A 25,545-nucleotide genomic window follows, 5' to 3' on the forward strand; every position below is an offset into this window, starting at 1 on the left:
GATGACCTTGGATAGAGCATTGACTTGCCATCTGCTATTTAAAAAAAAGTGCTCAGACTATCTCTAACCATTTTAGGGTATTGCAGAGGAACAGGAGGCATGAATCTGCTATCTCTGGGAAACATCTTAATGTAGTTAGGCTTATGACATTATTTCAGTTGAGACTGGGAGGATTCACATGTATGTTAAGAGTAAGGAAAGCTTAGTATTCATTTAGCTGACAGATCATTTATAATTCTTGGAACTTCATTGATTCTTATATGAATAGAATTCCCCGGGAACATTTCAGTACATTAATTGTTAGATTTTTTATACTGAATCATGACACACCAGTGTTCATAATTATCACAGGATTTTCATCTTATGTGACCTACTTTTAGCTGACAGTTCATTTATAATTCTTGGAGCTTCATTGATTATCATATGAATAAAATGCCCCTGGAACATTGCAGTACATTATTTGTTAGATTTTTTTTATACTGAGTCTTGACACACCAGTGTTCATGATTATCAGAGGATTTTCATCCCATGTGAACTACATATTAAAACTTTTATATCTGCAGGTTTATCGAGGAAACAATCTCAGTACGGACAGGAGGAACTGTACCCACAGTTCAATGTCGTTCTGTCAGGTCACGGAAGAATGATGCGAGAATGTGGAAATACCTCTGTATAGAAGGTATGCAGTGTTCTTTGGCATTACATGAAATATGTTAATTGAAATTTAGAAAAGAAATGAGCCACTCATACTAGGTGATGTTTTTATGGTTGAGTATCATAGACATGGGTTAAGCTTACTAGAAAAATTTAAGTTATTCTTGCCCACATACCATGATCTATGAGCATTTGTAGGTAGTAGTTGGTAGACAGGTTAAGCTTACTAGAAAATTTAAGTCATTCTTGCCCACAGACCATGATCTGTGAGCATTTGTAGGTAGTAGTTGGTAGGCAGTCATCGACCAGGAAGGTTATGTTATCTGCATTAAGAACAGAGGATTGAGCCTTAGAGGGAATATCCTCATTTGGCTCCCTTCTCTGTTCCATTTTTATTCGGTAGGATAAGAATTAAAGACTACATCTATTGTGGCCAGGTGTTTCAGGTGTGGCAAACTGCTGGTGATGTTAGATTCTCGTATTCTTGCTCAGTCACTGGTTAACCTTTTGCTCTATCTTCTAAGGAGAAGAGATGTTCAAGTTTAGTTCCAATCAAAGACTACAATTGGTATGCCAAGATTGTTTAAAGGGGTATTTTTGAATTTGGGGGAAATGATCTGATACACAGTAATGTATTTTTTCCTGTGGGCTCCCTATTCAAGCTTCATTTACTGAGCAGGTCATTTGATATTTGAAATTAACCAGACATACTCTGTTATGAATATTTATACAAAGTTATGACTATATTGATTCTTTAGATGATCATCAGGATGGTCCATCCATTGTTTGCCTGGAAGGTCTAGATCTGCTTGCTCTTAGAAAATAAAGAGAATTATCCCTAATTGGAGGAAAAGAGAGCTTCCATTTAGTTTTTTTATGAGTGGCTCATCAGATATTTATTTTTATATATTTATTATACTTTGTCGCTGTCTCCCGCGCTTGCGAGGTAGCGCAAGGAAACAGACGAAAGAAATGACCCAACCCTCCCCGTACACATGTATATACATACGTCCACACACGCAAATATACATACCTACACAGCTTTCCATGGTTTACCCCAGACGCTTCACATGCCTTGATTCAATCCACTGACAGCACGTCAACCCCGGTATACCACATCGCTCCAATTCACTCTATTCCTTGCCCCCCTTTCACCCTCCTGCATGTTCAGGCCCCGATCACACAAAATCTTTTTCACTCCATCTTTCCACCTCCAATTTGGTCTCCCTCTTCTCCTCGTTCCCTCCACCTCCGACACATATATCCTCTTGGTCAATCTTTCCTCACTCATTCTCTCCATGTGCCCAAACCACTTCAAAACACCCTCTTCTGCTCTCTCAACCACGCTCTTTTTATTTCCACACATCTCTCTTACCCTTACGTTACTCACTCGATCAAACCACCTCACACCACACATTGTCCTCAAACATCTCATTTCCAGCACATCCATCCTCCTGCGCACAACTCTATCCATAGCCCACGCCTCGCAACCATACAACATTGTTGGAACCACTATTCCTTCAAACATACCCATTTTTGCTTTCCGAGATAATGTTCTCGACTTCCACACATTCTTCAAGGCCCCCAGAATTTTCGCCCCCTCCCCCACCCTATGATCCACTTCCGCTTCCATGGTTCCATCCGCTGCCAGATCCACTCCCAGATATCTAAAACACTTCACTTCCTCCAGTTTTTCTCCATTCAAACTCACCTCCCAATTGACTTGACCCTCAACCCTACTGTACCTAATAACCTTGCTCTTATTCACATTTACTCTTAACTTTCTTCTTCCACACACTTTACCAAACTCAGTCACCAGCTTCTGCAGTTTCTCACATGAATCAGCCACCAGCGCTGTATCATCAGCGAACAACAACTGACTCACTTCCCAAGCTCTCTCATCCCCAACAGACTTCATACTTGCCCCTCTTTCCAAAACTCTTGCATTTACCTCCCTAACAACCCCATCCATAAACAAATTAAACAACCATGGAGACATCACACACCCCTGCCGCAAACCTACATTCACTGAGAACCAATCACTTTCCTCTCTTCCTACACGTACACATGCCTTACATCCTCGATAAAAACTTTTCACTGCTTCTAACAACTTTCCTCCCACACCATATATTCTTAATACCTTCCACAGAGCATCTCTATCAACTCTATCATATGCCTTCTCCAGATCCATAAATGCTACATACAAATCCATTTGCTTTTCTAAGCTCATCTAAGCTCATCAGATATGTTACTAAATAAGGACCTCCAGGAATTGAAGTTTAAAGTAGAGCCTCACAGGGAAAAACATATTGCTGTTGGCATTTTCCCTTGGTCCCAACTTGTGGATGTGGTGAACTTCATGAGCTTCACAAAAGATATACATATATATAGGGGTGACAATTTTGGATATTTTCAATTTGGTGGTATGAAAATTGAGAGAGGCATGGAGAGTGCTTTGATGACAGGAGAGGAGGCCATGAAAGGCTTGTGAAAGTTGAAATGCATCTAAGTGACTGAAGTGGATGGGATTGTGATTGAATTTCTTTTAAAAGTGGTTGAATGTGTTAGATAGGATTTCCAGTGTGTGTGTGGATCATGGTGATGAGTCTAAGGATTGGCAGAATGCTTTTATAATACCTCAAATGCTTGAGCTGCAAAAGTATAAGTTTTTAAGCATATTTAGTAAGTTTATGGGAGAGTGCTGATTGAGAGGATGGTGGCATGCACGAAGTTACAAATTAGGGCAGAACATGTGCTTTCAGGAGTAGTAAAGTATGTGTGGATTAGGTGTTGCTTCAAAGAATGTGTGCGAGAAATATGCATAGAAACGGAAGGACTTGTACGTGGCATTTATTGATCTAGAGAAAGTGTATGATAGGGTTGATAGAGATGCTTTGTGAGGGATGGAAAGATGGAGTGGAGGAGACTTTGAAGTATAGGGCTTGAGCACTCAGGTTAAAAGAAGCATGCGTGGAATAGAATGAACTGGGACAGTGTGATCTTGGGGTGGGCAAAAGTTGATGTGAATGTGCAGAGGCTTAGCATATAATGTGGTCAAGGCACCTTAAACCATGGCATGGGCCTGGGACATCACTCTGGATAGTGGGCTCTGGTTTCATTGCGTAGTACCAAACAGCTAGAGAGTGGTTGTCAGCAAGTGAGGTCTTTGTTTTGCCTGGCTGCCTTACTAAAGCAGGAATTGACAAAGTATAAAAAAGAGAATACCTCATCTGAGATGGCCAATATTGGGGGAAGGTGTCCATGCCATGTCTGGTGCTATGAGGAAAGAAAGTGTTTTTGTTAGTAAAGCGTTGATATTGTTTCTTGTAGCAGTATTTAACTTCAGTGTTACTTTCTTTTTGATTGTATATAACATCCATGTTATTGTTGTAGCAAGCGTATATGTAATATTTGTTGTGGAAATAAATTTTTGTGGTTTATATAGGAAAACTGATATCATTAAAAAATTCTAGCCATCTGTTGCTAAAACTGGCATCATGAGAATTTGCAATATATGGGGGAAAACATGAAATTTTTATTCTTTGAATATTATGTGGTATTTTATATATGTTAAAGCAATGACGTGTTTGCTAAATATTTCTCTTGTTTATGAGGTTTTTCTCTTTAACAGAACCATTTGATTTAACGAACACTGCAAGATCTGTGTATGATGAAGCTGTGTTCGAGAGAGTGAAGAAGGTGTTTGTGGATTCATACAAATTACTGAATGAGAAAAGGGACCTATCATCCATTCTTTCATGAGGCATAGTGGTGGGTGTAAGGAAAATACAGAAAAAATGTGATGAGAATCATTGCTTTAACCCTGTTGGACTGTAGTTCAGGCCAAGAACTTTGTAATCACCATTAAAGGCTGTTGGTTCAGTTTGGATAGATTTCGTTAATTATGTCTCCAGAGAAGTAGTTGGATGTAACATACTGCACATCTGAACCTGAGACCATGCTGGAAATGTCTGGACATTACATGGAACTTACAGTTACTTAGCACAGGGAAAGTCAGACTGCAAGTGAGTGCGGAAAGTTGTGGGATGTAATTTTATATATTGTAATCTCAGTCGACTGACACTCTAGGATGGGGTTATTGACTTGCAATCCAGTTTAACAGATTTCAGAACTAATTGAGGGTAATATCTGTGCTCACAGTGGTGAGATTGGTCATATGGTTTGCTGTAATAAGCTTTTTTTTTTCTTTTTTTTTCTTTTTTTTTTAGCTCATTGTTGGCAATAAACCTTAACCACATCATTTTAGTTGTTGATCCACTCACATGTATATTACTGTACCAGTCATACAGATTACATATCAAAAACGTGCTCATTTTATGCTTCAACATATGCCATTTTGAAGTGAAGTGAGTGTTTTTAAGATGAGAAAATATGGAGTGTCGATGTTTGTAGTTTAGAAGGTTTCCAACATACTTATTCTCCAAAGGTAAGTGATCATGGCTACATTCCTGTGATGAATACCCAGAGGATTTGAGATGTTTAAACTGAAGCATGCGCAGTATGTGAAGGAAGAATGAATTTTCTGTTGATCATTCACCAGGTTTCATATGATGTACTTTTGTGGAGTTCTTATGAATTGTTAAAGATGCTTTAAGGGAGCACATAGCTACTGCAAATTTTTTTTAAAATAATTGTGATGTTCTTTTTGAATGTTTAGTGCACCAACTGTTGACCTTCAGGAACTTGTATCTTTAAGAATTTTCAGTCCACAGATGGTCCACTCTTTACATAGCTTACCCTTGATATTCTGGTTAGATAACCTTTGTGTAGCTTATGCTTTTATATTTATAAAAGGAATAACATGCTCCATGGTAAACAGTGCAGTGAATAAAGATTTGAGAATTCAAGAATATCATTAAGAGGAAATATGAAAAAGCATCACAAGAGGTCCCTCTTTTTGTTTCATATTAGGTTCAATGCTCTTCAAGTTATAGAGGTTTATACAGTCTCTCTTGACTGTGTTGACTTCTTAGTTGTGTTTATTATTTAACTACCACCTTAAGAATAACTTTCATATGAAAAGGAGCTCTAGTTTAGTCACAAAAATAATATTTTATTGAATTTGTAAATTTCAGTGAAATAGGACCTTGAGTGTGTCCTAAAGAGCCTACCAAAATGTAAAAGCTTAGTAGTTGAGGGGCCAAATCATAATTTGAAGTATTTAAATCACTGCTTAATATATTTGTTGTTTCAGTAATAACATCTAACATATATTAGTACTGAATTTGTATCACCCCATATTCATTGGAGATATTTTGATAATAAAAAGCTCCTAGTTATTTCCCTTGGTATTGCATTAGAATATTAATCAATAATTTGTAAGTTCTTAATCCATCAGTGCATGTGAAGACCATAGTAAAGAATCTATCCTGGGTATTATCATTTATGATTAGGAGAATGCCCTCAAGATTGTTTAGATTTGTATGCAACAGCAAATCATATCATTTTGATTTATGAATTTTTTACTGATATTTTTGTCTTTATTGAATTATATTTATCCTGGAAGAACATTTTCAAGGTCATCAAATCATACTTTTTTTTTTCTCTCTCTCTCTCTCGCTCTAAAATTGCACTCACCCTGTAATAACTTTGTCATGTTTATCAGTTCTTACCCTTTGTTGTTCTCAAAGGAGAAGAAATTACATCAATGATAAAAGAATTTCATTGAGGCACTTAATAAGTCCATTCTCTTTGGATAATTTTTATGCACTTTGTTTCAATGTTTGTTCATCTTTAGTTTGTTCTTTTTCTTCATTCTCAAAATACCATAAAAAAATTCAGCATTGGCAGTTGCTAACTGTAGTATGTTTTTTGTTGCAGTATATAGAGAAGCAATATTGAATGAGACATGTATACATAGTAGGATAGCTTTTTAAATGAGGTTTTGTGCTTTTCATAGTATGAATAGATAGAATATGTGACTTGGCCAGTAATGCTACTAAACTTCTACCTCTTATATGCTTGAATATTAATTTCAATGGAAATATTGATTGTAAACTAAATAAGATTTATTTTACTTCACTGATGGGAGTGGATAAAACTAATGCCACTTCAGATTATTATCATCTTTTGTATTGTTCACATTAATCTTTTATTCGTTTGTATAAAAACTGCAGTGTTTAAACATGACCTGTGGCATTTGATGTGAAGTATTTCTATGATCAGTATTATTTTGTAGAACTTAAGTTTCTCTGTATTTAAAGTGGAATTTTGATTGTCGATAGTGATATCTATGATGAACAACAGGAGTGTGGTGTACTATTTATTTTAATTTCATTGTTGGACCAGTGATATAAGGATTCTGTGCCTTGCCATCCAGGCGGCTAACCTTCCTTAGGCAACATTTATTGGTATGCTCTTTAAAGCATTTGACAAAACCTCTTCCAGCCCCAGCCATCAAGCAACAGATTACAGGCATAGCCATTTAGCAGCTGTTGCCTAGTGCTTGCTATTCTTTCACCATACCTACCTTTACTCCTGCAGATGACTTCGTGGTTATTAGAATTTCATACAGATTTTGGGAAACAGCTGAAGTAGCTAAATCACAGGATGATGTTACCCATTTTGCAGTACTCACAGGCAAATTTAGTCATCAGCATTGAAAATATGAGGCCGGGAGAATGTCCACATGCATAAAAAATGCTGAAAGTCTTGTCTAGATTGTTAATGTACTGAAAAGAAAGTAAGACATTGAGATGAAAGGAAATATGTTTGATTGTATGACAGAAAAATGAGCAAAACACCAAGGAAAAGGAACTTCTCATGCATTGGTTACCTAAGTGTTGTATGCATTTGGTATTCCTGTAATGTAGTATTCTGTGAAAAGTAGTGACATGAAATGTACTTTTTTAAGTATTGTAGTGGACTGTTGGTTTTTGGCATTCAGTTAGCCAGTATAGGGAGGAGTAACAGTGTTCTTAGATACTACAGCCAAGTTCAAATGGTTACTAACTGCTGACGTTGATCATTTGATTACTAGTTTTCCCTGTAAGAACAGCATGTAGGTAATATGTGGGGCTGCTCTAAGAAAAATCTTTCATCAAATTTTTTAGCCTTATTTTGATTTTACAGGTATGGGCCTATTATTGGAATATTGTGGCCCCCTGTAAATTATTATTTGAGTTGTGTGTTAAGAATTACAGTACATGGAAAGAAAGGTCATAAGGTTAGGGCAGAGATGTGTGTGATTGATATAGTAGCTTTAGTGGTGCTATATGAATGCTAAGTGTGGACCCTGTGTAAAAAATGGAAGAGGATGGATGTGTTGGAAGTAAAATGTTTGAGGACCATATGTGAAGTGAGGAGGTATAACGCAGTGAACAGCAAACAAATATGCAAAGAATATATATGAATTAATGTACATTTTGGTGCATTACACGTATTTGGCTTGAGAATGGATGTGCGTGGATGTGACCTCACTTTGTTACTGGTAATACTTTGCTAATGCAGGAAACGTGAGTCAAGTATGAAAGAGGAAATATATTTATATATTTTACATGTATTTATTTATTTATGTATTATGAGTGGATGGGCCAGTCTTCATCTGTTTCGTGGCGCTACCTCGCTGACGCTGGAAACAGTGATTATGTATAATAAATGAATAACTATTATTATATTTGATCACCATTTTCCCCATCAGCGAGGTAGTGCCAGGAAACAGATGAAGAACAACCCATCCACTCATTTACACATATTTACACATATATGAATGCCCATACTTGTACATATATCACCATATACACATATACATACACAGACATATACATATATACACACGTAAGTATTCATATTTGCTTGCCTTCATCCATTCCCGGTGCCACCCGTCCCCACAGGAAATAGCATCGCTACCCCCCACTTCAGCGAGGCAGCGCGAGGAAAGCAATCAAAAAAGGCCACTCTTGTTCACACTGTCTCCAGCTGTCATGTGTAGTGCACCTAAACCACAGCTCCTTATCCGCATCCAGGCCCCACAGACCTTTCCATGGTTTACCCCAAATATTTCACAGTCCGTTCACAGCAAGTCAACCCCGTTATACCACATCGTTCCGATTCACTCTATTCCTTACACGCCTCTCACCCTCTTGTATATTCAGGCCCTGATTGCTCAAAATCTTTTTCTTTCCATCCATCCACTTCCAATTTAATCTCCCGCTTCTCCTTGTTCCCTCCACCTCTGACACACATACACAAACATGAAACAGGGTTGCAGTGATGGGTGAATTAAATGCTAAGATAGTAATGTGGCAGTTGAGGATATAATTGGTATGCATGGGGTGTTCAGTGATGGAAATGATAAAGAGCTTGTGGATTTATCAGCTGAAAAAAGACTGGTGATTGGAAATACCTGGTTTGTGAATAGTAGAGATGGCCAAAGGGCATAATTGGATTGTGTTAATTGATAGGTGTGTAAAAGAGAGACTTTTGGATGTTAATGTGTTGAGAGGGGCAGCTGGAGGGGTGACTGATCACTATCTTGTGGAGGTGAAGGTGAAGATTTGTTGAGGTTTTCAAAAAAGAATTTTAGGGAGAAGAAAGTTGGTGACAGTAATTGAGCTTGGAAAGGAGACTTATGTAAGGAAGTGCCAGGAGAGATTGAGTGTAGAATGGCAAAAGGTGAGAGGAAATGACATGAGGGGTGTGAGTGAGGAATGAGATATATTTAGGGAAGCAGTGATGGCTTGCGCAAAAGATGCATGTGGCATGAAATGAGGTGGGCAGATTAGAAGAGGTGAGGGGTGTGATTGAGGAATGAGATGTATTTAGGGAAGCAGCGATGGCTTGCGCAAAAGATGCATGTGGCATGAAATAAGGTTGGAGGTGGGTAGATTAGGAAGGGTAGTGGGTTGAAGAAGTAAGGTTGTTTGTGAAAGAAAAAATAGAGGCATTTGGATGATACTTGGAGAGAAGTAGTGCGAATGACTGGGAAGAGAAAGGTGTAAGGGTTGAAAAAGAGGGCAAATGAGAGTTGGGGTGAGAGAGTATCATTGAATTTTAGGGAGAATAAAAAGATGTTTTGGAAGAAAGTAGATAAGATGCGTAAGACGAGAACAAATGGGAACATCGTTGAAGGGGGACAAGTTGGTAGGTGATAACAGGTAGTGATAAAATGAGGAGATGGAGTGAGTATTTTGAAGGTTTGTTGAATGTGTTTGATGATAGAGTGGCAGATGTAGTTTGGTCGAGGTGGTGTGTGAAGTGAGAGGGTCAGTGAGAAAGGTTTGGTAAAGAGAGAAGAGATAGTGAAAGATTTGCAGAAGATGAAATCTGGCAAGGCAGCTGGTTTGGATGGTATTGCAGTGGAATTTATTAAGAAAGGGGGGTGACTGTGTTGTTGATTGGTTGGTAAGGATATTCAGTGTATGTATGGATCACGGTGAAGTGCCTGAGGATTGGTGGAATGCATGCATAGTGCCATTGTACAAAGGCAAAGGGGATAAAAGTGAGTGTTCAAACTACAGAGGCATCAGTTTGTTGAGTATTCCTGGGAGATTATATGGGAGGGTATTGATTAAGGTGAAGGCATGTACAAAGCATCAGATTGGGGAAGAGCAGTTTGGTTTCAGAAGTGGTAGATGATGTGTGGATCAGGTGTTTGCTTTGAAGAATGTATGTGAGAAATACTTAGAAAAACAAATTGATTTGTATGTAGCATTTATGGATCTGGAGAAGGCGTATGATAGGGTTGATAGAGATGCTTTATGGAAGGTTTTAAGAGTATATGGTGTGGGAAGTAAGTTGCTAGAAGCAGTGAAAAGTTTTTGCCAAGGATGTAAGACATGAGTACGAGTAGGAAGAGAGGAGAGTGATTGGTTCCCAGTGAATTTTGGTTTGTAGCAGGGGTGTGTGATGTCCTAATGATTGTTTAAGTTGTTTATGGATGGGGTTATTAAGGAGGTAAATGCAAGAGTTTTGGAAAGAGGGGTGAGTTTGCGGTCTATAGGGGATGAGAGGGCCTGGGAAGTGATTCAGTTGCTGTTTGCCGATGATACAACTCTAGTGGCTGATTCACATGAGAAACTGCAGAAGTTGGTGACTGAGTTTGAAAAAGTGCGTGAAAGAAGAAAGTTGAGAGTAAATGTGAATAAGAGCAAAGTTATTAGGTTCATTAGGGTTGAGGGACAAGTTAAGTGGGATGTAAGTTTGAATGGAGAAAAATTGGAGGAAGAGGAGTGTTTTAGATATCTGGGAGTGGACTTAGCAGTGGATAGAACCATGGAAGCAGAAATGAGTCACAGGGTGGGGGAGGGGATGAAGGTTCTAGGAGTGATGAAGAATGTGTGGAAGGAGAGAACATTATCTCGAAGAGCAAAAATGAGTATGTTTGAAGGAAAAGTAGTTCCAACAATGTTATATGGTTGTGAGGCATGGGCTGTAGATAGGGTTGTATGGAGGAGGGTGGATGTGTTGTAAATGAAATGTTTGAGGAACATATGTGGTTTGCGGTGGTTTGATTGAGTAAGTAATGAAAGGGTAAGAGAGATGTGTGGAAATAGTAAGAGTGTAGTTGAGAGAGTAGAATAGGGTGTGTTGAAATGGTTTGGACATATGGAGAGAATGATTGAGGAAAGATTGACAAAGATTAGAAAGGGTAGTGAGTGGTGGGATGAAGAAGTAAGATTGTTAGTGAAAGAGAAGAGAGAGGCGTTTGGATGATTTTTGCAGGAAAGTAGTGCAAATGACTGGGAGATGTATAAAAGAAAGAGGCTGGAGGTCAAGAGAAAGGTGCAAGAGGTGAAAAAGAGGGGAAATGAGAGTTGGGGTGAGAGAGTATCATTTAATTTTAGGGAGAGTAAAAAGATGTTTTGGAAGGAGGTAAAGAAAGTGTGTAAGACAAGAGAACAAATGGGAACATGGGTGAAGGGGGCTAATGGGGAGATGATAACAATTAGTGGACAGGTGAGGAGTTGGAGTGAGTATTTTGAAGGTTTGTTGAATGTGGTAGACGATAGAGTGGTGGATATAGAGTGTTTTGGTTGAGGTGGTGTGCGAAGTGAGAGGGTTAGGGAGAATGGTTTGGTAAACAGAGAAGAGTTAGTGAAAGCTTTGCGAAAGATGAAAGCTGGATGGTGGCAGGTTTAGATGGTATTGCAGTGGAGTTTATTAAAAAAGGGGTGACTGTGTTGTCTGGTTTGCAAGGATATTCATTGTATGTATGGTTCATGGTGTAGTGCCTGAGGATTGGTGGAATGCATGCATAGTGCCATTGTACAAAGGCAAAGGGATAAGGTGAGTGTTCAAATTACGGAGGTAAAAGTTTGTTGAGTATTCCTGGGAAATTATATGGGAGGGTATTGATTGAGAGGGTAAAGACATGTTTAGAGCATCAGATTGGGGAAGAGCAGTGTGGTTTCAGAAGTGGTAGAGGATGTGTGGATCAGGTGTTTGCTTTGAAGAATGTATGTGAGAAATACTTAGAAAAACATGGATTTGTATGTGGCATTTATGGATCTGGAGAAGGCATAATGATAGAGTTGATAGAGATGCTCTGTGAAAGGTATTAAGAATATATGGTGTAGGAAGTAAGTTGCTAGAAGCAGTGAAAAGTTTTTATCAAGGATGTAAGGCATGTGTATGAGTAGGAAGAGAGGAAAGCGATTGGTTCTCAGTGAATGTCGGCTTGTGGCAGGAGTGGGGGATGGTTGTTTGATTTGTTTATGGATGGGGTGGTTAGGGACGTGATTGCAAGAGTTTTGGAAAGAGGGGCAAGTATGCAATCTGTTGTAGATGAGAGGGCTTGGGAAATGAGTCAGTTGTTGTTCGCTGATGATACAGCACTGGTGGCTGATTCGGGTGAGAAACTGCAGAAGCTGGTGACTGAGTTTGGTAAAGTGTGTGAAAGAAGAAAGCTGAGAGTAAGTGTGAATAAGAGTAAGGTTATTAGGTTCAGTAGGCTTCAGGGACAAGTCAGTTGGGAGGTAAGTTTGAATGGAGAAAAACTGGAGGAAGTGAAGTGTTTTAGATATCTGGGAGTGGATTTAGCAGCGGATGGAACCATGGAAGCGGAAGTGAGTCACAGGGTAGGGGAGGGGGCAAAGGTTCTGGGAGCGTTGAAGAATGTGTCGAAGGTGAGAGCGTTATCTGAGAGAGCAGAAATGGGTATGTTTGAAGGAATAGTGGTTCCAACAACGTTATATGGTTGTGAGGCATGGGCTATAGATAGGGTTGTGTGGAGGAGGGTGGATGTGTTGGAAATGGGATGAGGACAATCTGTGATGTGAGGTGGTTTGATCGAGTAAGTAATGAAAGAGTAAGAGAGATGTGTGGTAATTAAAAGAATTTGGTAGAGAGAAGAAGAGGGTGTATTGAAATGGTTTAGTCACATGGAGAGAATGAGTGAAGAAAGATTGACAAAGAGGATATATGTGTCAGAGATGGAAGGAATGAGAAGTGGGAGACCAAATTGGACGTGGAAGGATGGAGTGAAAAAGATTTTGAGTGACCGGGGCCTGAACATACAGGATGATGAAAGGCATGCAAAGAATAGAGTGGACTGGAATGATGTGGTATACTGGGGTTGACGTGATGGCAGTGGATTGAACCAAGGCATGTGAAGCGTCTAGGGTAAACCATGGAAAGTTTTGGATGTGGAAAGGGAGCTGTGGTTTGGTGTATTACACATGACAGCTAGAGACTGAGTGTAAACAAATGTGGCCTTTGTTGTCTTTTCCTAGTGCTACCTCAAGTGTGTGTTGGGGGAGGGGGGCTGCCATTTCATGTGTGGCGGGTGGCGATGGGAATGGATGAAGGCAGCAAGTATGAATATGTACATGTGTATATATGTATATGTATGTATATGTTGAAATGTACAGGTATCTATATTCCTATGAGTCCACGGGGAAAATGAAACACGAAAACTTTTCGTGTTTCATTTTTCCCATGGACTCATAGGAATATCTTGATCACTTGCAAAATTGTGATCCTTTCCAACAGGTATCTAAATGTGCGTGTGTGGGCGTGTATGTTTACACGTGTATGTGGGTGGGTTAGGCCATTCTTTCGTCTGTTTCCTTGCGCTACCTTGCTTACGCGGGAGACACGACAAAGTATGATAAAATAAAATTAATATATATTATATGCATGTGTGTATATGTATAAGGAAAATATCCCTCTCCTACACATCATGGGCTCAGACCCAGCCACTCCACTGCCACTCAACACACTGGCCTCACACAACACATCTTAGATGGCTTCAAACAACCACAACCCATGTCCCACACAATACATATAGGATTAGACATCAGCTAATTATTTAACACTGTCCAGTGACACACTCTCGCACAAAAGATACTTGAGGTAACCTTACATGACAAAAAATGTTTGGTCAGATGTATAGCTGACAGCCATACTAGAGTCATTTACAGGACCTCTCTCATATTATATTCATATTTACAGTGGCTTCACCTCTTTTGCTTACCTATCAAAAAGTACATGATATATTAGTGGCTGCTTGCATCTTTTCTCTTCAACCATGTATACTTATATATATTGCCTCTTTTTAAACTGAGTATTCCCAGTCACCTGTTCCTTTTGTGCCCACATTTCCTCAATTTGTTCTCCATTAACATTAAGAGGACTGGATACAACATGCCACCCAGTTGTATCATCAGTTATCACATCACCCACTTGTAAGATTCAAATCACCAATCACTAATACATGATCCTTTGCATCAAAATTGTTGATACGCACTTTCTCAACTTCTCCCAAAACACTTGCCTCTCTTCCTTTCTCCCATTGCTTTCAGATGCATAAGCACTAATAAACATCCATTAGTAATCTACTATCATGTTTACCACATTTCTACAACTCCTTCAGCAAAAGTGTTATCCCTTTCTTTGTAGTTGCTCTCACATTAATCCCAGACTTTACCTTTAAAACATTCTCAGATGATTCCCCTCTCCCTTTGATTTTTTTTTCACAGAGCCAGAACATTCATGTTTCTCATTTCAAGCTCTACCTCTCTTTCCTTTCTTACCTTGGTTACATCCACACATTCAGACGCCTCAGCTTGAGCCATCATAGGAGGATGAGCTCTCCTTTCCTGGCTCCTTCTGTTCCAACTTTTTGAATTTGAAATACAAGGGAATGGTTTTCAGCCTCCTGCCCCTTCCTCCTTTAGTTGCCCACTCCTTTCCTGGCTCCTAATGTTCCAACTTTATGAAATTGAAATACATGAAGGGAAGGGTTTTCAGCCTTCTACCCATCTCCTTTAGGTGCTTAGGTGCTGGGAATCATGGGAAGCATTTTTCCCATATCCCAGACCTCTGCATGGGGTTACACTTCTAGGGGAAATTCCCCTTTTGTGGGTCTCTATAATTGGGATTATAGTCTCATCAAAGAAGTTCTCACTCAAAGTGAGTGTGCATTTCCTTGGTACTGGAAATAGTGTAGCCTTAGGCTGTAGGAACCTTTAGAAAGGTACTGGGTAACACCAGGACTCCAGAAAGAGGTCCCTGCAGCCCTCAGGAAGCTGATCATGTCTACCGTTAGGATCATGGATCACGAAGTGTAGTAATGTTTTTGGTGTGTCAGTGTGTGGAGAGTACAGGGCAAGTGAGTAAGAAGTGCTTGTCTTTGCTGTGGTAGTTGTATTGTGGACATGAAGAGTCCTGGGGATATGTTGAACTGGCAGTTGTAAAGTTGTAGGGATGGTTGGTGTCCAGAGCATAGATAAGCGAGACCTCTGTTTTTGTAGAAAGTGTTGCTTCTGATGGTGTATGTCAGGCTGGGTGGAATTCAAGACCGAGTTGGGAGAATGGTTATTTAGTTCTTGCCAGGTTATTTCAGTGTGTATATGTTTTATCAGTGTTGTCTGTTGTGGGTTGGGGATCTGTGAGTAGAGGTTGCTAAAATGTGAGGAAGGGGTAATCTTTTTATTTTTACCTGGGGGTTTAGTGGCTAGTTAGGTAGTGGTTTGGAAGGAAGGGATCTACTGCTGTTGCATGGGATTCAGTACCTAGTATGTTGAGTTAGCATTGTAGTGTCTTTCTTTCATTGTGAAGATGTGAAGTGATTGTGATGGCTAGGCAGTCAGTGATTGATCTGAGAATCACTATTTTGTGTGGATTGTAGCTTTGCTAAGCTTTATCATATCTGCTTTTGAGAAGGTGGAATATTATACAGGTGAATGGTAGTTTAGAGTAGAGTAGATGAATTGTTTACAGAGGATCTAAGAGGAATCTTTTCCAAATTTGTTGCCAATTGGTGGTCTGGGAGCACTTAGTATGTCTTGCTTTTTTGTTGATCTTATTGGTGTAGGGAGTGAATGTTGTGCATGTTGAATGTGCTGCCTAGAATGGTTGTTGTTTTGTTCAGTGAGAGTCATCGTCCACACAAGATGACTGGAAGGTGAGAGCTGGATTCATGTCTTATGTGGGGTTAGAATGGTGATAGAAGACTTGTGTGAAGATGCAGGCATTCTGTTCTGGATGGGCCATTCTTTCAATTGTGTAATGTAGTGTTGCATGTTCATTGATGCCATTGTGGTGTCAGGATGTTATGGTGTGATTGTAAGGTCATTTGCATATGAAATGACCTTCAAGTTGTGGTTTGCTAGGTGTAGTTGGAGGCCATATAGAATGAGACTGAATAGGGTTGGAGAAAATTGCACATTTGGAAACTCCATTGTAAAGCCTAAGTGTTTTTCGAGGTAATCCATTATAAGTGACTCTGACATGGCATCCAGGAATGAAATTGGCCAACCACTTTATATCTTTGTTGTGAAGTGTGGTTTCACTTATCTTTAGGGTGAGGATGTGTTGTGGGACAGTGTATATGTATGTACATACAAACACACAGGTGTTCTGGAATCCACCTTCGTGAGGTTACATGGTAAAGTTGCCTTTAGTGAGGCTAAACATAAGGAGCACAGTCTTGTCAAGGAACTTTTCACTCTAAAGTGGTCCATATTTCCCTGCTGTTGAAAGAAGTGCAGTCTAGGGCTGCAGAAGTCTTTGGAAAGATGTTCTAGAGATAATACTAGGACTCATTTTTAGAATGAGGCCCTTTTGGTAATTATAAATTAAGGAATCATTGAGGGAAATGGTGCTGCTGGAGGAATTCAATGAGAAGGGATCTTGGGGTCATGTCTCCTGTGGTGTATCGGTTAGTGTTCCTGACCAAGACACGTTCACGGGGCATCCAGGGTTGAATGTATAGGTTTAAATCCTGGATACAGAAGTCGGTCCACAGTCAACCCAACTGTTCATCCACCCCTGGGGGGGGGATGTTTCCAATAAAATGTGTAAGAGGTGGAGGGAACAAGGAGAAGCAGGACACTGACACACCAAATTTTGAGCGATCGGGGCCTTAACATACAGGAGGGTGAGAGGTGTGCTAGGAATAGAATGAATTGGAAGGATGTGGTATGTCGGGGTCAATGTGCTGTCAGTGGATTGAACCAGGGCATGTGAAGCATTTGGGGTAAACCATGGAATGTTTTGTGGGGCCTGGATGTGGAAAGGGAGCTGAGGTTTCGGTGCATTATACATGACAGCAGGAGACCGAGTGTGAATGAATGTGGCCTTTGTTGTCTTTTCCTAGCGCTACCTTGTGCACATGCGGGGGAGAGGGTTTTCATTTCATGTGTGGTGGGGTGGCGACAGGTATGAATAAGGGCAGACTATGAATTATGTATATGTGTATATATTTGTATTCGTTGAGATATATAGATATGTATATGTGCTGTGTGTGGACTAGTATGTGGGTGGGTTGGGCCACTCTTTTGTCTGTTTCCTCTCGCTACCTCGCTAACGCAGGAGACAGCGACAAAGTATAATAAATAGATATAAATAATTTGTTTGTGGGTGGATGGGCCATTCTTCATCTGTTTTCTGGCGCTACCACGCTGACATGGAAAATGACAAGTATAATGAATAAATACAATAATAATAATATAATGTATATAGCGTTGATAAGATGGCCTTGATTAGGGCCTCAGCTGCCCGTGCCATCTCAGCTAATGTAGAAAAATAGTAATAATGAAGGTGAAAATAAGTTATGACAATTATAATTAACAACATCTAATGATAATGATATATCCTGTGTTCATCTGCTCTTTATCTTTCGCAAAAGCAGGAAACCAGTCGTGCAACACAATAAAGTATCCTCTTATATGCTTTTTTTTTTTTTTTTTTCATACCATTCGCCATTTCCCGCGTTTGCGAGGTAGCGTTAAGAACAGAGGACTGGGCCTTAGAGGAAAAAATCCTCACCTGGCCCCCTTCTCTGTTCCTTCTTTTGGAAAATTAAAAAAAAATGAGAGGGGAGGATTTCCAGCCACCCGCTCCCTCCCCTTTTAGTCGCCTTCTACGACACGCAGGCTTACCTGCCTCTTATATGCATTGAAAATAAATAGTCTTGTCCATCAGAGAAATGCTAAGAAACAATTTAGAAGTTTATGGTTTCATCCATGACAGATATCAGAATAGTTTTATAGCTAGTGAAGCCAGCCTCTCTACATTGAAGTTTTGTAATATGATCCATCAATTTATTTTTTTTGCATTCTGTTGTGAGGGCAAAGTTTCTGTGTTTGTTTCATTTAGCATTGAATTGGCACCTTAGGTATTTTTGCTTTGATCATAAGGCCAGTAAAGCTTTTTGTAACATGATTGGTGTGGTTTGGTTTTTGCATGGATTTATTAACTCGGGTTTGGAACAAGATTTTACTATAAATTCTTTGTAACAAAGTATCTGGAAGGACTCTGCAACATATCTCACATTAATGTGCATAGGATCATCATTTAGTTTTGCCTATTAAAGCCATGATTGCCCCTGTTTCCTTGTGGTTGATATTAAGACAACTTTAATTGCAGAATACAGTTAGCTCAGGTCCTTTTCAGTACCTGGCTGTCAGTTCATCACCATTTGACATGATTTGCCTCAGGAGTGAGGAGCTTGACATTAACCATCTTGTCTTTAGGGTTCTTATGAACCACTTGAGAGAGATCAGCATGTTTCCAAACTGGAATTACTGTGCTTTCAGGTCTCAGCTCTTTATCTTCAAACATTTACTTCATATGGGCTTTACAATTTGAAATAAATTTGTTATACAACAGGTTAGGCACAATATTGATTCCCAAGTCTTGTTCATATACTGTGTCTTGTATTTTATTTCAAGCTGAATGATTATTGCACCGAATCTTTTTTTTACTGCATCCCTTCATTACTTATCATTTATTCTTTATAAATTTCATGAGCCAGATAGCAGGTTAAATTTGGAATTTTTCCTGGATCTCTTGTAACTTGACGTATTCATTATGACTTTTTACTTCTTGCATTACCTTAGCACGATCCACAAAAATGTTCCAAGTCCAGTCCATCAGGTAAGCCGTTTACATATACCAGGAAGAGCAGTAGGCTAAAGACAGCCTTATGGCACCCTACAAATGACCCCCTTCCCATGTTGAGAATGATCAGCTAATCTCTGTCCTTTGATACCTTACACTAAAGTAATCTATCCAGGGAAAGACTACCCCTTAATCGAACATGTTGATTCAGCGTCTTAACCACATCTAAAGTGGTAGTGTCATACACTTTCTGGCAATCCAGGAGAAACACAGTTCATCCATCAATCTCTTTTTATTGAAGATGAAGTGCACTCTGTTAAAGAAGGCTAAGGGATATGTAATGCATGACCACCATTCCTTGAGTTCTTGTTGTTTATCAGTTGGGTAGCTTTTCCATTGCTATAAGTCATCCAATTGCTTTCATAGGGATACAATTTTCACGTCACTTTTTTAATCCCTTACAGGCAGGATTGACTGTAGTGTTCTTTTCCATTTGTGCTGTGAGGTAGGTTAATTTTTTCCTTTATGAAATGATAGATTGGCATGCAATACTAAGAGAAATAACTCAGAAAGAAATATATGTACCTTTGCATTGGCCTGCTCTATTGTGGCGTAATTTTTTCCTTTATGAAATGATAGATTGACCATTTAATTCTGAAAGTACATTTTATGCTTCCAACATGATTCCATTTCCAACCACTTAATTTTCTGTGAGAAACTAGTTGATCCAGTTCTCTAGTGTATCTTTTATATTTTGTTTTCTCACTTTCACTTTTAAAACCCTAGTTTACTTTCTTAAATGTTCTAACAAAGTCTAAGAAAAATGTGTCCATCCTTTTACTTGTATTGATAGAGGGGAATCAAGGAGATGGAAAGATGGAGTGAAGGAGGGTTTTGGGGTAGTGGGGCCTGAACATTCAGGAAGGGGTTGAACCAGGGTGTGTGAAGCAGTCAAGGTAAACACTGAAATAGTCATGGCTTTGGGTGGTAGATTATGCTTTCTTTACATTTTACGTTACTGACAGAGAAGATTCATTTTGCAAATGAAACCGTTGTACATTTTTTACTTGGTGCTACTTTACTAAGGTGGGAAAAGCAAATGCATATATCTCTCCGGACATAAATGGACTTTCATGTGATGTGACATTGTAAATCAAGTTAAACAACCATATCTTCTGATATTTTACGTTGAATTCTTGGGTCTGAATTTCCACATCATCTGCAGGAGTGATAGATATTTTGCCAGCAAGACAGGTCCTGGCTCTAGGATTCTGATTGGCTTAATCATTGGGCCTATCACTTAGTCAAGGTACCTTTATTATTCATTTAAAGGCTGGATGGCCATCATAGTCCAGTGGAAATTTGTTACTGAAAGCAAGGTACAGAATTTTCCTGATATATATTTTCATATAACAAAGAAAGAAATCTGTTCATCAAAACTTATTTGGGTTTGGGATGCAAAGTAAGCTATTGTGCCTTTTTACTCCTTTAAAGAAAGTAAGTGATAATGGAATTGAGGGTTTAGGGCCATACATGTATGCATTTTTGCTTTGCCTGGTTGCAGAATGCTGTATTGCTGATGAAACCGGGGACTACATCAAAGTATTTTATTTTGAATGTGGAATTCTGGGAAGTAATGCTCATGATATTTTTATGTTAATGTTTTTATGTTAGTTAAATAAACTAGAATGCCCATGATTGAAATCAATTTTTTAAGTTAAAGCTGAGTTGCTGTAACAAAGTTTTGCATAGAAATGATAATACATGATAAGCTTTTTGTTTAAGAGTACTACCAAGGGTGTTTAACCCAAAAGAGATGCTTTGTACATGTGATTTAATTTTTACTTTATTAAACTTTGGGTTTAAGAATGAAAAACAACTATTTACTGTGGTATTTGTGGGATAGAAATGGTTGGAGAATTTCTTAATGAAAGACTAGAACTTTGAATATTCCCTCAGAGTGTAAACTGCTAGGTTTTCTTCATCTTATGCAGTAGGAGTTCTGGGTGTAGAAACTTTTCTCTGGCATTCTTTTAATAAGGTTGTTTTGATATTCATATGGGATTACTTTTTTCATATCTTATGCCATGTGGATAAGTGTGAATTACTTTTCACTGGGTAAATATCATGTTACTCAAGGAGTACTGTATGAATGGAAGCATGCAAAATAGAGTGTGGAGATGCTTTATGGACCATCCTTTCTCATAACTCAAACTTAAATTCGAAGTAATATCAGGATTTTTTTTTAATGTATTGTGTCTTTGTTCATTATGTTGTGGAGCAATGATTACTGCATTTTCTTCAAAGCTCCTTTGGTAATAGGGATAGGTCCATGTGAGGGTGTACTGTATTGCACATTTATTATGTAAATTTTACATTATTTCAAGACATCATGAATTGTACATTTCATTTTGTAACCAAGCTCATTTCACAAGTCATATTCATCATTTGGTCTTTCTTTGGTCATTTTAAGAATCAAAATGTTAGGTGACAATTTATCATTGATAATCAGTAAATCTTCTTGCAGTTCACCTATTCTTATGAAACTGAAAAGCAGCCTCGGCAAAATACTGAAATGCTTGATGAGCACAGATCACGAGAAGTTTTCATTATTTAGAAGATATATTTATATTTGCAAATTAAGATTGCTTTGTTCTGTTGGCATTGTATATTATGTAACTCGCTTTTTTTTTTTTTTTTTTGTACTGAAGACAAGATTATTGTTGGATAATCTTTCCATAGGTGGCCATGTTACACATAGCACATTTTTCTAGATTTATACCTCTTCTATAATTTACCTCTCTACCATTTTCTTCTAGTATTTTGCTTTATTATTCTACCCATACCAGCTCCTTTCGATTGATCTTCTAGATCAGAACAAACTTTATGTTAATAGTGTTTTCTTAAGTCAGGTGAATGAGAAGTGCAGTTATAGTAGAATCAGTGAACTATAACCTCATAATTATCCTTAAAAGATAAGTCCATTATTGTAAATGTATGTTTTATCCCATTTAAATAGGAATGGAATTGAATGGATAGATAGATACACATTGTATTTAGATCAAACCTAAAGATAGACTGATGGTGCAAGGCAGCCATTGAATATGAAACTTCTAAGGTAAGTTGTTTGTATTTAACACATTATAGGTATATATATATATATATATATATATATATATATATATATATATATATATATATATATATATATGTATGTATATATATATATAAATGAAAATGTATTATTGAATTGAGCATAGTTTTCATGAAGAGGTAATGATTCAGGACATCATCTTGGTAATGATGTCTAATCTTTGCAGAAAAGCTTTATTTTATGTATAAGGATGTCTTAACTGTTGATGAGAAAAAAACATTGCATGTGTACTGAAAAAAAAAAAAAAAATGGGGAGTCCTTATTAGGCAGAAAGACAATTTTTTTTTTGAGTAATTTCCCCTACATGCTTGGTATAATTTCTACCCTCAGTCTGATCTGAAGATGATTCGAAACTGTGCAGTCACAACATAAGTACCACACAGGTTGTTGTAAACAACAGTCCATGCTTTTGTTTACTTACACCTTTCAAACTTATGAGTATGGAAATTTTCATGTGATTTGAAGCAGACAGGTAAATCTAAATGTTTATTTAGTGTTTGTTTACCTTTGTTATTTACTTGATTCTGTTGACCATTTTTCTAGTTTTTTGTTTTTGTTTTCATAGTCTACTTATTGGTAAACCTTTAAATTACTATTCTTTAACACAAGTGCAGAGACCATCATTGACTGGGCAATGAAAAAATGCAAACGTGCATTATAGTTCCTTGAAAATTTATGAAAAAATTTATGAAAACAGATTATCTCACTTCATTTAGGGTTATTTACTGAGTGATGAGATGATACTTTAAGAGTGATTATTACATAGTTTGTAAAACACAGTAGTTGTGAATTATGCTTCCTGGATCCAGCAAGGTGAGTGGTGTGCTTGTAAGCTCGGTAACATTCACTCTTAGGGTAGACTACATTGGAAAGAGTAAATACCTTTTTGGAATGTGCAGTTGTGTAGTGATTGTACAAGAAAAAGCTTTTCCTTTTTTTGTCATAAGTCAAAGGAACAGAAAAGCTGACATGTTATGCAGAATATTAGGAAAAGTTATGATTAGTGATGTTGGACACCATGGTAAGGACATAGTGTTTTGTTATTACAGCTGGAGAGGTTTGAGAGGAATTTCTATTCTAGGGGCTTGGCTGAGTTAGTACTGTTTTTTTTTTCGTGTTAAGAGTGGATCCCTTTCATTCATTCAGATATACTCAGCTGGTTGTGCTTTCATGTTAAGACTACATAGCAAGTTGTTCCCTCTCACCCAGTAATGTGTCATTCCATGAGATGGGAACAGTATAATATGGTGTTAGTTTTGGAATGTAAGATTTAGGTGAATACATTATATTTGCTAAACAGTATTTTAATTTCATAACCAGTGGTCTTGACAACAGTTAAAGATTATGAAGTAACTACTGTATTGTAAAATTTATGTGGGGTTATTAGCAACTGAAAATATAGTTTTTGATACATTAATATACAAAATATTATTTCTTTCAAAATATTCGAAGTTATCTTGTTTGTAATTAAGCTGGCAGTTACATTGGCTGCAGTGGATGCCTTTGATTTGCTGAGTGATGTTGAAATGTTTGACTTTGAAAACTTGCGTACAGATATCATGGCTGACTTCAGAAAGGCAATGGAAATGACATCAGAACTCATGGTGTTGGAGCTTATTCATCGAATTGGCACCTGTGTGTTTGAGGCTCTTTGTCTACACCGTGGTTCTGGAGGGGTAGGAGGTGCTACACCAGGCAAAAAGGTGGTAGGCTTGCGAGTCGTAAGGTGTGAGTGGGTAGCACCAACTGCTGCAGACCAGGCTTTGATCTACCCTGCCACAGACTTGGGGTTGTGTCGTGCGGTCATTCGATCAGTGGTGAAGAACTTTTCTCTCACTTTTCTTTTCCCAATTTGCTTCACATTCTTCTCATTCCAACATAATCGTATTGTATATGACATCATTGCTGGATCAATTGTTGTAGAGGAACAAGTAGTACAGAGACGTAGAAATAATAACAATGTAAACTAATTAGGAATGAATGGGGAGTTGTGGTTTCAATCCATTACACATGACAGCTAGAGACTGAATGTGAACGAATGTGGCCTTTTTTGTCTGTTTCCCTGGCATTACCTTGCAATGCTATTTCCTGAGGTGGTGTGGCACAGAGAATGGATGAAGGCAAGCAAGTATATGTACATGTGTATATATGTGTATGGCTATGTATGCATATGTATATGTATGTTTATGTGTATATGAGTGGATGGGCCATTCTTTGTTTCCTGGCGCTACCTTGCTGATGCGGGAAACGGCGATTAAGTATAATATTGAATAAATATATATATATATATATATTATCCCTGGGGATAGGGGAGAAAGAATACTTCCCACGTATTCCCTGCGTGTCGTAGAAGGCGACTAAAAGGGGAGGGAGCGGGGGGCTGGAAATCCTCCCCTCTCACTTTTTTTTTTTAATTTTCCAAAAGAGGGAACAGAGAAGGGGCCCAGGTGAGGATATTCCCTCAAGGGCCCAGTCCTCTGTTCTCAACGCTACCTCGCTAATGCGGGAAATGGCGAATAGTATGAAAGAAAAAAGAAAGATCTTATGATTCTCTTATATTATAACATCTTTTAAAAGAGAAGCCAGAGATTGGATTGTCTTTCCTTACTGAGATAGTGGAGAAACATTTTTTTAGGTAACGCCAGTTTAATGCATGTACTTGGCAGTGATCTGTCATAAAATTCAGATACGGCTTTGGTTAATTTATGCAAATGCTTGTAATAGACACTGCTTGACAATAAAATATATTTTTACAGTATTATATGTTTATTTTATTTTTTATTTTTATTTTATTTTTCCCCCAGAAGCGGGTGCTTGCCAAAAAATTTCTCAAAATATTTATGAAAGATTTCTTTGGTACCATTCACCCCCTCATGTATTAAGTTGAAAAAGTTTTGAAGTATGGCTACTGTCTGTCCATTTCGGTATTTAGATAAAAGCTGAAATGCTGAATACCCTTCAAAAAGAAGTTTCATCTGCCGTCAAGCTTCTGATTTACTGACCATTGCAAAATGATTATTTAGATTTTTTGTTAATTGAAGCACATAGATACATTTGTATATGATTTACTTTGGATGTCAATGAAACTTCATACAACCATTTTTGAATTAGTGGTTGTATGTTTAAAGGATGATTAATGTTGTTGTTCCAATTGAGGTTAAGAAGATGATGGCTGACAAGAGAAAATGTATATAATGAATGTGGCTGTGTTAAAATAGTGTACTTAGTTTTTTCATATGTTATTACCTTTGGACAATATTTGTGTGATATTCTCATGTTTTGTGCCCAGACAATCTTGAATTGTGATAATCTCTCTGGAAGAAAGTGAAGAGGATAACTGGTCCTCAAATTCCAAAAAATTGTCTCTAAAATGGCTCCATTGACATGTCATATCTGAAATGACCAATTAAGTTGATGTATCAGATTATAAT

General features: G+C 38.1%; 2 protein-coding genes across 2 annotated transcripts in view; both read left to right on the top strand.

The window, feature by feature from the left end:
- LOC139764510 (uncharacterized) overlaps positions 1–4,913 on the top strand; it is a 64,279-nt gene extending 59,366 nt beyond the window's left edge. The window contains exons 10-11 of the mRNA XM_071691138.1: positions 564–679; positions 4,286–4,913. Of these exons, the coding sequence (XP_071547239.1) occupies positions 564–679; positions 4,286–4,416 (247 nt within the window). The 3' untranslated portion in view covers positions 4,417–4,913. The remainder of the gene's footprint in view (positions 1–563; positions 680–4,285) is intronic.
- Positions 4,914–23,532: 18,619 nt separating this feature from the next.
- Positions 23,533–24,224, top strand: LOC139764713 (protein FAM8A1-like; the record flags this gene model as incomplete). The annotated part of the gene is made up of 1 exon (XM_071691600.1): positions 23,533–24,224. A coding segment is annotated over one exon (552 nt), but the record flags the coding sequence as incomplete, so codon positions are not given.
- Between the last annotated feature and the right edge of the window lie 1,321 nt (positions 24,225–25,545).

The sequence above is a fragment of the Panulirus ornatus genome, chromosome 50, assembly GCF_036320965.1.
Source record: "Panulirus ornatus isolate Po-2019 chromosome 50, ASM3632096v1, whole genome shotgun sequence".
Taxonomy (NCBI): Eukaryota; Metazoa; Arthropoda; class Malacostraca; order Decapoda; family Palinuridae; genus Panulirus; species Panulirus ornatus.